Below are 16,824 nucleotides of genomic sequence, written 5' to 3'. Positions count from 1 at the left end.
AAAGACACAGACACAGCCTAAGTAAAAACACCTGGCAAAGATGCAACGTATCATGTAATAACACAAAAAGAGGGTGCAGACATGTCTTGTAGTTTCTGAGTGGAGAGAACTTCTGGCCAGGGCGGTTGGAATGCTCAAATCCCTAGGAATGGAATAAGGGTTCATACTCAGTTCATGCCTTGAATAAAAACTAGGTCCAGATTCTTATAGATTCATTTGGGATAATGGAAAATTCCTGTTGTGCATTTAAAGCATTGTAGAGTCCTGTGAGTCCTGGACTAAAAAAATGAAGTCTTTAGTCAAAACCCTGCTCCATCACTGATTTGATGTGTGGCCTTGAGCACGTTTTAATGCTCTGATCCTCAGTTGCCTTTTATGTCCCTCTTGGATAGTATACAATACTTTTTATGCAAACCCCAAAATATTGTTGTCAGAGTCAGTTGAGATATATTGAATGTCAGTGCATTAGAAGGTATATCCATCTTTTTAGATACCATGTATTTATAATTATTGTAATTGACAGGACTGGAATTCTATGTCCTATGTACTACTGCATGACAGAATGGACTCCGATTGGCATCCACTAATTTGAAGGCCTTTTTAGGTCCAGAAAGTGTTGCTAGGATCTGTGTTGGATGAGAGACTGGAGCATAAATCTTAAATAAAATCATTTGTTTTGGGGGGAAGGAAGAGAAATGTTTGGCATCTGGAAATCTTGGGAAGGTCAAGAACTCTGAAATACATATACCATTTGACCCAGCAATTCTGCTTCTGGGAATTTCTCCTATAGATATACTTTGTATGTATGCAGTATGGTGTGTGTTACAAGGTTATTTATTTCAGCATGTTTGCAATAGCAAATATATGTCATCAGTAAAGGGCAGGTTAAATAAATTGTGGTACATCCGTATAAGGGAATACTCTGCAGCTATAAAAATGAATGAATGAAGTGCTTCTTCATTCATTTTTATAGCTGCAGAGTATTCCCTTATACGGATGTACCATAATTTATTTTAATATTCCTAAGTGGAAAAACAAAGTATAGTACAGTGTTAGAGTATGCTACATTTTGTTAAAAAGGGAGGCAAATAAGAATATATCTTTACTGTTGCCTTTACATTCATAAAGAAACTCTAAAGGGTATAGTAGAAACTAATAGTAGTGTTTACCAGGGGGTAGGATGAGGGTTTGGTGGATGGGTGAGAGAGAGAGAAACTTTTCACTGTGTGTTCATTTTTTTTTTAAGTTGTGGATCATGTAGATGTATTACTTAAAAAAAAAAAAGTAAATTTAAAAGGGTTTTTTTTGGTTTGTTTTTTGTTTTTAAAAGCAAAGAAACCTTACTTTTGCAATCTGAAGGCAAGTGAGGTTGTGGGATACACATTGAATAGTTGCTACATTATGACCAGCAGGTCATATCCATAGAAATTTATTTGAATAATACAACCATTTGTTTCTTTTAGGCTTATGGTCAAGGTTTAAAAAGAAATGTTTTAAGCTCATCAGGAAGATGCCTATTATTGGTCGCAAGGTAGGTGGAATCTGTATAGGTCTTCCCCCCCGCCCCCCCTTTGATAATCATATCTCTTTCTTTTCATTTACTAAACCTAATATTCTCAAGGGGGAGGGATGATTTTGTCCCCCGCCTCCAGGGGACATTTGGCAATGTTTGGAGATATTTTTGGTTGTCACAACTCAGGTGGTGTGCTGTCGGCATCTAGTGGATAGTGGCCAGTGATGCTGCTAAGCATCTTACAATGCATAGGTCAGCCCCACAGCAGAGTTACCTGGATCAAAATGCCAAAGGGGCAAAGGTTGAGAAACCTTGACTTAACCCTTTCTACAACATATTTGGTCAAAGGAGAGATGAGAAGTCTGTTAAGGAAGAAGATTTTGAAGTTAGAAAATCTGATTGACGTGTTTGGTGCTTTGGAACAATATTTGGCTGGTCTGAATTTAGATATTTATCCAGGGGTTAGGCGCTTACATGGTTTAGATCAGGGATCAGCAGACTTTTTCTGTAAAGGGCTAGATGTGAAACATCTTAGGCCCTGTGGGCCATACCATGTCTTGTGATCACAACTCCTCAACTGTGCTCTTACACAGGACGACAAGAGGACGAACAGGTTAAGGGATGATCCTTGCTGTATTCCAGTGAAACTTTATTTACGAGAAGAGGTAGGCTAGATTTGGCCCCTGGTTGTGGTTTGCTTTTCCCACGTTTGGAAACTTAAAGAGGTAGCAGAGCTCTTCTCTTGCTCTTTGAACCTGCTGCAACATGGTATGTTCCTTTCACTTTTATCCTCTGTACTCTTGCCCACACTGAGGATAAGATTTTCACCTCTGTGCCCTTCCCACAGGTTCTTTATCACAGATGAAGATAAACAGGCCAGGCCCCTTTGCAAGCTCAAAGAAAGGCAGATGAGTCCTTGATGTCTTCGTCTTCGTTTCCCCCAGTACCCTGCCTTGGCCCTCAACTTACTTTCTTTAGTGAAGAAATTAAAATTGGCCATCAGCTTTCCTTTGGTCTTTCCCAACTTTGCCTGCCTTCAAGTTTTCTTTCAAACTTTTGGCTTTCAAATTCCCTTTCCTATTTTCTGGCCAAACCAGAAAAGGTGGCAATTCTCTTTCACTTTTGGCTGAAGTGCATTCGGACTGTTATGCTATCTCTCCCAGGAAATGTGTTCAGTTTTTGCAGGGAAGTGGCATTAATAACTGGGGTAGTGAAGGGGAAAGAGAGTAAATAGGTTTCTCTTTGCTCCCCAAATCATATTTAGCCCTAAATCTAAGTCTACGTTAGTCCTTAAAGAGTAAGGGATGGGGACAGGGAAGATATTATAGAGTGTGGACTGTACAACAAAGGACAATAGGATTTCCCCTTATCATTTCCTGTATTTTTTCTGTTCTTCTCCTTCTTATTTTTCTCCTTCAGCATTTCCAAAGAAATGCTAGGGTTCCAGAACCCATTCTTAATTTTATAAAATAATGCAGTTGGAAGATCCTTAGGACTATCTAATCAGCCTCCATTTTTCAGAAGCAGATTCTGAGCTTTAGAGAGAAAGTTATTTGTTCAGTGTATGTGCATGTATCCTTCTCTCATTTGTTCACTTACATTCATTTATTCAGCACGTTTATTGAGCACCCGCTCAGTGTTAGATACTTTTTTGGGCACTAAGAATGCAGTGATGAACGACTAAGTCCTTCCTCTTATGGAACTTGTATTTTAGTAGGAAAGACAGAAAACAAACAAGTAAACAAATACATAGAATTTTATTTTGAACTAAATGCTATGAAGAATTAAAATTGGTTGATGTGATGTAGGCTCTGAAGCAAGAACTGAGGGTGAGGAAATACTTGCTCTACTATTATCGTCATTTTTTGTTTGTTTTATTTTAAGACAACAGCGTAGTTTATGCATGCAAATTCAGCTTTCATAGTTTGTTCCTGTTGCATGGTCACCATTTATGCAGCATAATTTTTTATTTAAAACTTTAAATAGACTCCATGTCCATAGCATGCTCTGGCATTGCCCAAGGACATGGACTCTATACCTGCCAGTGCTGGCCTGCTAGACTGTTGCAGTTGTGTTTTAAATGGGTGGTTTTCCCTGTGGATTCATTGAGTGCCACATCTAAGAAGACTCTCATATTCCAGTTATCCATGGATACAGATGAGAAAATCTAAATAGTTAGGAGTAAGATCTTGGGCATCAAACTTTAACAAATACTCGTATATTGCTGAAACCATAGCACTGTAACATGCACAAATTGTGACATGTAGCCTCTCTTCCCAAACCTATCACTCAAATGTCTCTTATCACAAATAGCAGCCCCTGTCACTCTGCCTCCTTACTCTGTTCTGTTTTTCCCCCCAGCTCTTTTTATTACCTGACTTTTAATTTTTTGTCTCTCCCACTAAATAAGCTTCATGAGAGTAGGAATTTTTTTTTTTGACTGTGAATCTCACTGCTTAAGTTTTTGTTCACTGCATATTTGTGGCCTGCAGTAGTTGCTCAACAAATTAGTTGTTGAACAAAATAGTTGTTGAGTAAGTAAGTGAACAAATGAGAGAGAATGCCTCAGAAGCTGTGGCAATGAGGATGGGAAAGAAATCACCACAGTTGTTAAATTACATGGCAGAAAGAACCTTAGTTACTCTCAGCATTTTAGGGTTAGATGGTACAAGCTGTCAACAACAGCTTAGGGAGATAAATGCGTTCTTCCTGGAAATTCTTAGAATGCTTGTGCTTGTGCATGGGGAGTTGTACAAGGTCTCCAAATTCCTGGTGTGCTCTATGCATGTTGGTTGAAGGTGTTCATTACTTGTGCAAGGACTATAATACCTTTTACTGCAGCTGGAGTGGTTTTCTGGCTACTGTTCATAGCTCCACTTTTGTCTCTTTCACTTGCATACTGTAGCTGCTGCCAAGGTAGGAACAAGGTCCAGAGATGGCCCTCAGAGAAGTGCTGTCTTTAGCAAATGTAAACCAAGTAAGCAGTGGTGATGTCAACATGGCAGAGAAAAGGGGTGTGGGGAAATTGAGTGCATCTTTGACCTCTAGAGAGAAGGTTGGCTTTCAAACTTCTAAGAGGTTGTTGTGTAGGCCAGAAAATAGCGGAATAGTCAAAATATCACCACGTCTTTCTAAGGAAAAATACCATCCTAGTTTAATAGCACTTGTGCAGTGCCTGGCCTTGAGTACATGACTGGATGTCATAACTGGCCGTTCTGTTTTCTGTGCTGTACTCTTCTATCTTCTTGTTAAAGTTTGTCTTTTTTACCTTTGAAGATTCAAGAAAAGTTGAACGAGGCCAAGGATGATATTAGGAAGATCACGTCATTCCTGACAGTGGACAAAGATTATGTGAAAGCTCTGCCCTCCAAGGGTCTGAGCTTGCCTGCAGTTCTGGAGAAACTCAAGGAGTACAGCTCTATGGGTATGATGCTCACATATGCATACTCTCTACTTCCTTGAAACTGCTGGTTTTGTCATCATTAACATTTGCATAGGTTAAGAATAACTCATCCTTGGTATTTATGTGTTCAGGAGGCCCACTCCCTATTTGAAAGGCTGAATTTCATATTTTAAAAATTATGTCTAAATTCACCTCTCATCTATAAAGCAAGCAGATCTCAAAAGGCAGTGGATGTTGACTCTGTTTTCTTTTGTAAGTATAATAAAACATAAATTTGTGTTTAGAAAAAGAATAAGAGAATATATGTAATATAAATGAAAGATAGATTCGTGTAGAAATTGTGAAATCTGTGTAAAGGCACAAAGGAAAATAAAAGGTCTCTATAAACCTATCATCAAAAGATAAATACAAGTGACATGTATCTATGTCTATATAGATAAAGATAGAGCTGTCTATCTATATAGGTGTATATCTATCTATCTGAATAGATTACATCTAGATCTATCTATATGTCAGAATGTTAATAGTGTTTTTTTTTGTGTGTATACACATATATGCGTATGTGAGTACATATGGGAAGGATAAATACAACAGATATAGCTTAATGTTGAAGAGTGTAACTCATGGAATCAGTCTGGATTCACATCCTGGTTTTGCCATTTAAAGTATGACCTTGGATGAGTTATTTCCATATGCCTCAGTTTCTATATTTCTACAATTGGGATGCTAAGAATAGTACTTACCCAAAAAGATGATTATGAGGGTTAAATGAGATCATACATGTAAATGTTGTATATTACCTGACATATAGTAAGTGCTCCATTAATGTTAACTATTAATGCTATTATTACTAACACAAACACATGCGTGTTTATTACAGATTAAGATCATATTATAAATTTTTTTTAAAATAAGCTTTTCGGTTCGGCCTAATTTTAGATTAAAAGAAAAGTAGCAAAGATGATATAAAGCTTTCCCATATGTACTTCACCCAGCTTCACTTGATGTTAACATTTTATGTAACTGTGGTACATTTGTCAAAATAAAAAATTTACATTGGTACAGTAATATTAACTAAACTACAAATTTTATTTCTATATCGCCAGTTTTTTTACTAATGTCTTTTTTTCTATTCTAGGATTCAATCCAGGATACCACATTACATTTTGACAAATACCTTTTAAGATTTCAGATTGACGTGTTGAATTCTTGACATTGGATGGTACAAAATTAGATATAGTCCAGATGTAGATGACATAAAGCAGGGGTTTGCATTCTAAGACCTGTATATTAAAGATTTCCATGATTATGAATGACTGTTGGTTGCTGCCACCATATTTCCTCTCCTTTGATTTTTAAGTCACTGTCTATTTCCATGCTCTCTGGCACCAGTAAAAGAAGAGGAAATGAAACCACGTGTCCTGTTTCTGAAAGGTTGCCGACACTAGTCTGGAGACATACATGATACAAAGCAGAGTCCTCTAAGGAAAGGAGTGAAAATCAAAGTGGCAGCAAGCCAGAGCTTGGCAGATTGCTGTGAGAATGAGTGATTTGTCTGTGTATTTACTGTTCAGCCTTCTGCTCTCTTGTTAGAGCTGAAGATCTTTGCTTTGGAGAGTCCATGGCTACATGCAGTTTTTTTCGTTAGTGTGTTTCTGTAATAGCTTTCTCATTACCCATTTTCAGTAGGGCACAGCCATGTTGTAGCAGAAGGACCTGAGACGCTCACATCAACAGATTTGTTGGTATAATGTAGAATGTCTCTGGGAGAGCACCTCGGACAGGAAGAGGGAAACCTGATCTTTTACATTCTGGTCAGCAGCCTTTCTCCTCTTCCAGTGTTGGCTGTGTTCCTCATCCTGAATGCTACAACATATGCTGCTGAAAGCAAGTGCCTAGTTCTGTGTGGGTTTCCCCTGAGACCAGGATGCTAATGGTTTATATCTCATCGTGGTTTGTCCCTTGGCCCCAGCTCTGATGATAGTGTACTGAAATTTCACACTTTTGTCTTGTGCTTTTCTGTCACCTCTGTCATAACAGTTCCCACACTTCCTATGACTGTTGAGGGAGATAAGGAGGAAGCTATTGCAGAAAGGGATCACTCTAAAGCCATACAGAGAACAGATTTAAGTGTAGACAAAGGAAAATATTTCTGCTGTTAGAAGGCAGTTGACGATGAGGACAGCATATTGTTGGACTGTCTTTATTGTATTTTGATGTTATTCATGTCTTTTTCACACTGTTGACAATAATGGATGATCTTTCATCTTTATTTTTCTGTGATAGCTCTTTATTAAAATTTTTTCTTTCTTGATTTAATAGAAGAACACCATTGGGTTTCCACTCAACTATTTTTTTCTTTTGTACCCAGAGGGATTTTTTCCTCCCTGTTTTTATTAACTTTCTTCCCGGAGGTTCCTGCTTACTGACCCAGTGACCCTAACTTTCTCCACAGATGTCCAGTGGCAAGAAGGGAGAGCCTCTGGAGCAGTGTACAGTGGGGAGGAAAATCTCACCGAGCTCCTTGTGAAGGTGAATGTCCAGTACTTGAGGGAAGCGTGTGTGGTCTGTGCTAGTTTACAGGACCTCATTTTTTCGTTGTTTTGTAATTTAAAAAATTACTTAAGGAAAGCTTATTCTTAAAACCCTAAAAGTTTAGAAAGTTTCTCTTCACCTAAACATAGGTGGATGTGGATAATATTGTCAAAGACATCTTTAATCTGTAAAAAAGTAAAATGTTATTTATGTTTCCAGACCAGTAGATGCCCTGTATAAAAGGCAGGTTACTTGGAAATGTAGTCCTGTTATTTGAAATTATTAGTGGTTAAACAGATTTTGTTTGGTAAGAAGAGACAAGGTGCGGAAACTTAGTCATAATGCCCTGTAATACCCGAGTATCAAATCGCATGACCTGAGATGAGCAATAGTCTCACTTATACTTCAAAGAGTTCTCATTCTTTGCTGTCTTTAGAATTGCCTTTGGTTTCTTTCATTTCTGATCAAATTTATTTTCGAAACCCCACTTTGTCATATAAAATTGGGGTTGTACTGATGATCTGTGTCTTTGTGTTTGATTATTATAATTATGAAACTGCTCACACATTACTAAGTATTACTGTTTTGTTTAGCTAAGTCTTGTCATAATGCTCTGATCTTAGTTCTATGATTAAAATCTTTCAGTAGCTTCATGTTATCTGTCAGATGAAACCCAAGCTTCTTATGGAGCAGAGAATACAAGTTCCTTCATAAGCCAGCTCCCACCTACTTTTTTTTAACTTCTCCTATTACTTTCCCATGTAAACACTAATCCTGCCTTTTCTCTGTACTAAAGATGTCATGCTGTTATCATTGTTTTCTTCCCCTCATTCATTCCACCTGTTCCAAATGATGAATTCCTATTCATCTCTCAAGATTCCACTCAACAGACATTTCCAGACCACTCAGGATATTAGTTATTCCCTCTTCAGGGTTCCTTAGCACTATGTGCATAAATCTGGTATTGTATTCAATAGCAATAGCTGCTTTGTGCCAGATACCCTTAAATGCTTTGCAAGCATTATGTTATTTAATTATTGCTGGAACCTTAAAAGTTAGGTACCGTAATTATCTTCCTTTGCATATGAAGAAACTGGGCCTCAGAGAGGTTATTTGACCTACACAGCGAAAGTGATAGGCAAAGCTAAAACTTCACACTGGGTTGTCTGGTGTTATAGTCTGTATGTTTTTACTACATTTGTACTTTTTCTCTTACCACATTGTAAAATTATTTGCTGTCTCCTTCACATCTTAAGTCATGTGATTTGATACTCAGGTAGTACAGGAAATTATGATTTATATTTTGATCTTCTTTAGGTTGAGGAACATATCTTACCCTTTTTTCTGGTTCCTAGTGTTGTGCCTAATACCTAGACACTTTCATTTAGTGCATGATTATTTGTCCTATACACCGTAATAGTCTTATTTCATATCCGCTTGCCTTTCTTTGTAGGCTTATGGAGATTTTGCATGGAGTAACCCATTGCATCCAGATATCTTCCCAGGACTTCGTAAGATAGAGGCAGAAATTGTGAGGATAACTTGTTCCCTGTTCAATGGGGGACCAGATTCCTGTGGATGTGTAAGTATATGCAAGCGGCTTCCAACAGTCTTGCTTTTTAAAGATAGAATTCATTAAAAATATTTTACTACACAAGTAATGTGTGATCATTATAGAAAGATACAGATTAACTGCAATTTTAAAATGTTACTTGTAATTTTGTAATCCATAGAGTATTAACATTTTGGTATATATTCTTCTAGATATTTTTTCTCTGCACCTTTTTATTTTGAAAAACTTTAAACCTACATAAAGCTGCTAGGATAGTTTAAAGAACACCCTAGATTCACTAAATATGAGTATTTTACCACATCTCTCTTTTCCTTCCCTCCCTCCCTCCCTCTTTCCTCACCCACCTACTCACACCTACTTACCCACCCATTTATCTATGTATAATTTTGCTGAACCATATAGTAGTCTTTTTGATATACTTCTTGTTTCACCTGAGCTGGAAGTTTACTATTTTGCTGTAAGCTGAATCTCATTTAGTTGGTATTAGGAATAAAGAAAGTGGAGTATCATTATATTTAAAGACACACATGAGGATTTCTTGTTTCACCTGTTCTTTCAAGTAGATAGTTGTTATTTTTCCTAAACTGTAATGGATAAACTTCTGTCTAGATTTGTCGCTACAAACCGACATTGCCTACTCTAGACAAAACTAAATTTCAGCTTATGTAGGATAGATAGATTTAACAGTATGCTGTAATGGTAACCTAGAGGTACCAATCCTATCAGATCCTTCACAATCATTATAAAGTCTGCAAGTTTAATTAGTGAAGGGCCCATCTGAAGTAAAGAACATTTTATAATTAGTTTCTTTTTTGTTTTTCCAGCAAACTGTTTTTTGTTTTGTTTGTTTTAATATGTTGGCACCATGAAAATCAACATGTTCAAATATTAAGTGTAGCTAGCAAAAGTGGTATTCCTGGCATTCATTTTCAGAACAAAATTTTGGAACTGTTAAAAATTGAACCAACCATAATGCAGCAGTAGATTTTCTTATGGTTTTTAGATGAATGGGGTGACTTACAGAGGGGGGATGACGATATAGTATGTAGGTATTCTCCTGTGCCATCAGACTCTTTATGAACTTTAAGAGATCATAGGGGAAACAGCCACAAAACAGCTTGATCTTTCCATATCTTCTGACCCAGAAATTCTGCTTCTCAGGATATACCCTAGAGTAATTAGAACACATGTGTATTAGGACATATGTATGTGAATGTTCGTAGCAGCATTATTCATGATAGCTAAAAGCTGGAAATAAATCATATGTTTATCAACAGCAGAGTGGATGAATTATAGAGCACTGTATGTGCTTCATTCCATTGTAGCTGTTACTCATATCGATGCTCAAATTACTCCGTCCTTGGCCAGTGGGAGCATCATCATCTTGGCTCCTGGGTCCTTTTGCATGACCCAAGTAGTCTTTGAAAGCTTCCTTGTTTTCCATGGTTTTTTTTTGACAAAATATTCCAGGCTTGCCTTGTACATTTCCTACTCCAGACCTAGATTCAGCCATTTTTTAAAGAGCTGTGGTTCAATTAAAACTGTGTAAAATTTTTTTTTTTTTTTTTTTTTTTTTGTCTTTTTCGTGACCAGCACTCAGCCAGTGAGCGCACTGGTCATTCCTATATGGGATCCGAACCCGCGGCGGGAGAGTCGCCGCGCTCCCAGCGCAGCACTCTACCAAGTGCGCCACGGGCTCGGCCCAAAACTGTGTAAAATATTTACATGGTTCCAAAGCCCACTTATGGAACAAGACAGATCCAAAAAAATTAACTAGAATGCAATTCAGAGAATCAAAGAAATAGAAAGTAGAAAAGAGAGGTTAAGAGACATGAAGGATACAGTGAGAAGGGCTAACACATGTCTAATTGGTGTTTAAGAGCTGCCAGAGAAAATAGATCACATGTAAAGGTGTAACTATTAGAACAACTGATACTCTCAGTAGCAACGGTTGCCGGGGAAGCTGGGTGAAAGATGAAAGATTGGCTATGAGTTGAAAATTGTTGGAGCTGGGTGACAATTAGAAGGGTTTTAATAATTCCCTCTTTAGTGGTGTCTGATCCACTCTTTAGTGCTTGCATTGGGCTTTTAAGTTTTATTTACTGTATTTTTTATTCTTGAATGTTCTGGGTTTTTCCCACCCCAATCTGTTTGGTTCTTTTTAATCCCTTTCCTTGGCTTATGTTTTGTTTATTTAAATATACTGCACATAAATATTTCATATTCTATGTCTGATAATTCTGATGTCAATGAGCCTAACCTGTATGATTCTGCTCATTTGATGCATGGTGTCTCATGCTTATATTTGTGATTTGTTTTAAACCGTATGAGCCCCTCACTTTTCTGGGAACTTAATTTATAGAGATTCTTTGAGGCCTAGATTGAAATTAAATTCTTCCAGAGAAGATATGTAATTCCTTTTGCCAGTTGCTGGAGAGTTGCTAGGGATTGCCACCACATTGGAACCAGCTTAAGTCAAATTTTCAGCTTGTCATTTTGTACTGTGGAGGTAGTGTGAATTCAGACCAGAAACTCACATAAAAGCTGTCTTGTTATATACATTCTTGAGAGATTCTTATTTTTCTTGACCTGAGCATCAGGGTTGAAAACAGCAATTTTTCTCCTTATCCTCTTCTGTGCTGGTGGGGTTTCTTTCTTGTACACCTAAGATTGTGTGGGTTTTTTCAACCATCTCCTACCAGACCTCCTTACTTGGGCAGGCCCTAAATTCATCTCCTTATTAATATTCTGTGCATTTGTTAATGTGGGAGCTGGAGGTCTCCAGGGGTTGGCACTACCCTCATGATGAAAGCTAGCTTTGGCACTCACCTGTCTTGCAGGATTCTTGATTTTGCTTTGTTTGAAGATTTAGTATATTTCTTTATGTTAGCTCAGTGATAGATATAAAAAAAATTTTTAAAAATGTATCAAACTTTGTAGTTATTTTAGTTAAGAGCGTTGCTTAAGGTATATAATCTATATTGCTGGAAATAGACGTTCCACAAGTATTTTTTTTTCCATGTGACAGACATTTGTATATTTGAAAGCCCCTTTCCCCCTGAATTTTCTCTTCCTCACATTTTTTCTAGATTACTCAGCTGTTCATATGATTTCACAGATTTCCAGCCATCCTAGTCATTCTCTAAAGCCTTTTGGTTGTCTCTGACTGGCCAGATGAACAGTTTTCCCAGTGTGGAGTGGCGCTGATCTTTGTCTCCATCTTTTTTATCTGGATTCACTAAATTTATCTCAAACCTTTCCTTCCGAGTCAGTATTTTTATTTCAACAGTGTTGATTCTGTTCCTTGCTGTTCCTAATGTATTTATTAGTTCTATATTGGAGCTCTTTGCTACTTTGTTCTTTTAGGTCTGTAGTCTCATTCTGTTGTTTGATTGTCCAGTCTTTGAACTCTTGTTTTCTTGAATTCATGTTCTTATGCTATTGTCCTAGTGAGAAAGAGTTAGAGGAATTTCCTTCTGTTCCTTAGCTTGTTTCCTTCTGAGCTGGCTTTTATTTTGAATGCTGCATACTACCTCCTTCCCCTCCTTTTTTAGGATGTTTGTATGGTTGCCATGCTATTTTCTTTCATCTTGGCTCATCCTGGGATGGCTCTCTTCAGACCTTCCATTTGTTCTGATGCACAGTGGATGACTTCTTGTCTGAGACCCATTTGGTTGGGAGCAGTGCTCAGCCAAAGCTTTGTTCTCTCTGTATTAGAATATGTGGGTCTGTTCTGAGATTCTGTTAAAAGTTACCTATTGGAGTTCACTCTGCCTAGTTGGAAGAGAGTGATATATTCCCTTTGAGCTTTGATTATTTCTTTAATTCATCTTGTATCCCTGAAGTCTATACTCTAGTCACTCCTGATGTTCTCTCTCCCCATTTTGCTCGTTTCTCCCTAGCAGCCATGTCTTACCACTCACTGATCAGAAGAAGAAGAAGATAAGGAAACCCCCTCTGCTTACTTCTCTGAAGGTTTGGGAGGTATTAATGAGAATTCTCAGGATTTTGCTGACTCCCCAGTAGAATTTTCAGAGCAGATTAGGAACTGCGTTTTGCTGTACCTCTGCTTCCTGCTGTGCTTTTTCTTTCTTTCTTTTTTTTTGATTGCCAGTATTTGAAGTGTATTGCATTAGGTTATCTCTCTTTCCTGTTTGGTAGTTGGTATTGCAGATTTTCACTACTTTTTTGTGCTCATTTTTTCAGACATTGGGGGAGAGAAAATCTGTGAAGTAATTTCAGTTTTCCATCTTAACCCAGAAGTCCAACTCTAGGGTTTTTTTCTTTTTCTTTTCTTTTTTTTTTTTCTTGCGTGTGTGTGTATTTGTGTGTGTGTGTGGTAGAACATATATAATGTAAGGATTGCCATTTTAAGCATTTTTAAACATATAATTGCATGGAATTCTATTCACAATGGTGTGTAACTACTACATCTACCTATTTAAAAAACCCTAGGGGTTTTTTCATTGCTGCATTTAAATCATCTCTCTCACATTACAATCATCTTTAGTGGATATGCCAGGGATCAGGAGAAGGACAGTCTGATTCACAGTCTCTTCTAATATTTAGACTTTTATAAGATGACTGATAGCTCTGGTATTATGAGTGTCTCTCTCTCTTGCTTCTGTCCCTCCCTTTATGTCTCCCCTTCTTTCCTTCTCTCTTTATGTCTTCCCTTCTCCCTTTACGTCTTCCCTTCTCCCCACTAGTCGCTCTCTTTGTCTGTCTGTCTGTCTCTGTGTATCTCTTTATCTCTCGCTTGATGAGCTGCTTTTGGTGAAGAAAGAGTTCAGTGTTCAGAGGGTGGGAAGCAAAAAGACAAGGCCAAATGCCTGAGCAGTCTTTAGATGATTCTCAACTAAGGGTGTTAAGCTGTTCTTGTTCTTTGTTCTTCAACCTTAAACTGTCTTTCATTTTATTAACTTCATTTGTCTCAGTTAAAATGGACGAGAGGTGACTTCATATTCTAAAAGAAGTTAGGTTGCCCTGTGAAACATTCTTGGCTTGTGCAAATGCCATCAGGTCCAAACAGCATCTGAAAGAAAACTTTCCAAGTAGGTCATGTTCTACTCTTGTTTTCTGAAATACATATCATATGTTAGAGTGAGGGTTTTTATACATGCTGAAAGAAGTTGAATAACGTTAACAAGTAGTTACCGAGGCCTCCATTTCCTTACATCACAATTAAATTTCTGAGAGAGTAACAGCAGGTTCAAACACAGAATTTGTGGATCAGAAATAAAAATTACAAGTAGAATGTAGATATTCTTGCCTTTAAAATTAAAAGTATACTAGTGTTTGCCTAACAAATAATGATGTTGATTTGATTAGTTATTGGACAAAAAATAGGATACTTGAAGAGGGTGACTAGGGATTTGGGAATATTTTTTTTAGGTCGTTGCTGGACATTACTAAGAAATTGACACACTAGAGACTTGGAATTTGCTGGTTTGGCTCCTCATGTGACTTTCTGAGGTTTTATGCTAAGCCACAGGACATTCTGCTGATTTGCAGAGCTGACCTCAAATGTAAAGCACTTGTCTTCTCCAGCACAGCAATGCAGAGACCTGCAAATAAGTGTGCCATGCCCAAGTTTAATGCACCGTTTTGTGGATGATGGGCACATGTTTCATGAAGATTTTCTGAGTCAAAAAATCACTTACCTTTTCTCAGCTAACTTTCCATGTTAACTCCTGACACTAGGTTTGGGTACAATGGTATTTTTGTACTTTATGTGGATATTATTTTAGGAAAGTTCAATAATCACCTTCTCTCATTCCATCTCATATTAAGCTACACCGAATACCAAACATAGAAAGTTTTACTTTTTATCAACAGATGCTAGTGTATAACATTGAGTGAATCACTTTAATCTCTCAGGGACTCAGTTTCCTTACCTGCAAAATGAAAAGTCTATGTAAGATTGTATGAGTCTTCAGAGATGGTAAATCTAAGAAGATGTACAACTAGCTCAGTGTTACGGTTTTTTGTTTGTTTTGAAATTAATTATTCTCAGATATTATCCAAAGATAGTAAAGTGGCTATGACATACCTGTGTTAGTCACAGTTTACTAAGAGTCAAGTCAGGCATCAGGAAATGTCCATTGAGGGTCTGTTAGGCATCAGCTACTAGGCTGGGTGCTAGGAATATTGTCACAAACAGATTGGGCCCCACCTTCATTAATTTGTAGTCCAGCGAGGAAAATAGGATGAATGAAAAGACCTCTGCATCTTTTTGAACTCTGGTAAAGGAGTTCATCTATCAGAGGGGCTAGGCCTAACTTCAGGAAAACATTTTATTTTATTTAAAAACATTAGGATTTTTGTTTTTATTTCAGATAGGTAAGGCACCAAACTTCTATCTAAGTAGAAACTTCTGCTTTTCTCAGTCTTTCAAACTTGTCAAAATCACAAGTTCACTTTGGGAAGTTTGAATGTCTCTTCTTGATTTTCTAATGATTGCACAATTTACTAGAATTGTAACTTCACAATTTCGCATTCTTCAACAGGCATTGAAAATTTAAATTAAAATCAATAGTTCTGATGCTTTTGAATGGCATAAAATGCCCTATTCTATCTGAAAATGGACAAATTAATATGGAAATGTAAATGGATTGTGAACAGGTGTGATCTGGGCAAATGTACATTTGTCCAGAATGTACTGAGCTTCTGCCCATACTTATTTAGTAGTTTTCATTTCTTCTCCTGAATTAAGATTGGGCTTAGCCAACAAAGCCAAATTTTTCTTCTGGAAGACATAGCAGTTTTATCTGCTGTGTATAGTATCAGCCCTGTAGCTTACATCCAAGTCCTTATCTGTTTCTGCATGAAATATTGTCAAGATCAAGGCAGGAAGTGCATGCTGATATCTATCCCTAACTTCCTCCCAGAGATGGCATCTCTTCTTTATTATAGGTGACTTCTGGAGGAACAGAAAGCATACTGTTGGCCTGCAAAGCTTATCGAGACCTTGCCTTAGAGAAGGGAATCAAAACTCCAGAAATGTACGTATGCGTGGCTGTTTTTGCCCCCTTTTAGACTTGTCTGTTTGGAGTACTGCTGTATGAAACTGAGCCTGATGATGATCTACTTTCCTGCCTCTTCTCTTCTTCTGGGAATTCTAGTCCTGTTTCCCCCTGACCTGACCCAACCACTCTACCCTTATCCTCTCACATTTGGCAAAATTCTAAATTGATCAGCCAGTTATTTTAAAGGTTATTCCCAACCCCCCAAGTTTATACATGGTATATCTTACCAGCAAGAATGAGATCTTTTTTCCAAAAGTGACAGAGGACTACATCTATGAATCCTGTGATGTTTATGGTAAATTATCTGGAGCCTAAGGAAAGGTCTCTACTTTTTTAGTTCAGTAAAATTACTTAAGTATTATAGACTGCCTTGGGGTGCTCACTAGGAAAATTTCAGTCTGAGGGCTGTTATCTGGGAAGAAAAATTTTTTTATGTCTTTTTGAGATTTTCCTACATTGCCACCCATGGACATAATTTGGATGTTTGATTGCATAGTTTTCTCTAGACCCTCTCCTCGTACAGTGTGTTTATAGTGAATCTTTGGGATTAATGTTTTACCCACAAGTGTTAGTGACTAAAGAGGTTTTGTTGCACTTGGTCTCATGCTGTGATTTATACTTAGCCTAAGAGAATAATAAATCAGGCTGCCTTTCTTCATACATAATCTTCAGAGCTTGGTACTTACTCAGTAATAGAAATTAAAGGGAACAGGTTAGTCGTAAGAGTGGAGTAACTGAGGAAAGTCTGAAAGCAAATATTTACCTATGACTC

General features: G+C 37.5%; 1 protein-coding gene across 6 annotated transcripts in view; it reads left to right on the top strand.

The window, feature by feature from the left end:
• Positions 1 to 16,824, top strand: part of SGPL1 (sphingosine-1-phosphate lyase 1) — a 55,333-nt gene that overhangs the window by 28,758 nt on the left and 9,751 nt on the right. For 4 of the 6 annotated variants that reach the window (XM_063102997.1, XM_063102996.1, XM_063102995.1 and 1 more), the window contains exons 4-9: positions 1,464 to 1,531; positions 2,107 to 2,178; positions 4,790 to 4,937; positions 7,372 to 7,448; positions 8,905 to 9,033; positions 15,940 to 16,028. In XM_063102997.1, coding sequence (XP_062959067.1) covers positions 1,464 to 1,531; positions 2,107 to 2,178; positions 4,790 to 4,937; positions 7,372 to 7,448; positions 8,905 to 9,033; positions 15,940 to 16,028 — 583 coding nt within the window. The remainder of the gene's footprint in view (positions 1 to 1,463; positions 1,532 to 2,106; positions 2,179 to 4,789; positions 4,938 to 7,371; positions 7,449 to 8,904; positions 9,034 to 15,939; positions 16,029 to 16,824) is intronic. The other 2 variants (XM_063103000.1, XM_063103001.1) reach the window with 2 other exon arrangements.

Source organism: Cynocephalus volans, chromosome 7 (genome assembly GCF_027409185.1).
Source record: "Cynocephalus volans isolate mCynVol1 chromosome 7, mCynVol1.pri, whole genome shotgun sequence".
In the NCBI taxonomy this organism is placed as follows: domain Eukaryota; kingdom Metazoa; phylum Chordata; class Mammalia; order Dermoptera; family Cynocephalidae; genus Cynocephalus; species Cynocephalus volans.
The sequence above is the reverse complement of the archived record's forward strand: the minus strand, read 5'-3'. Positions and strand labels throughout refer to the sequence as shown.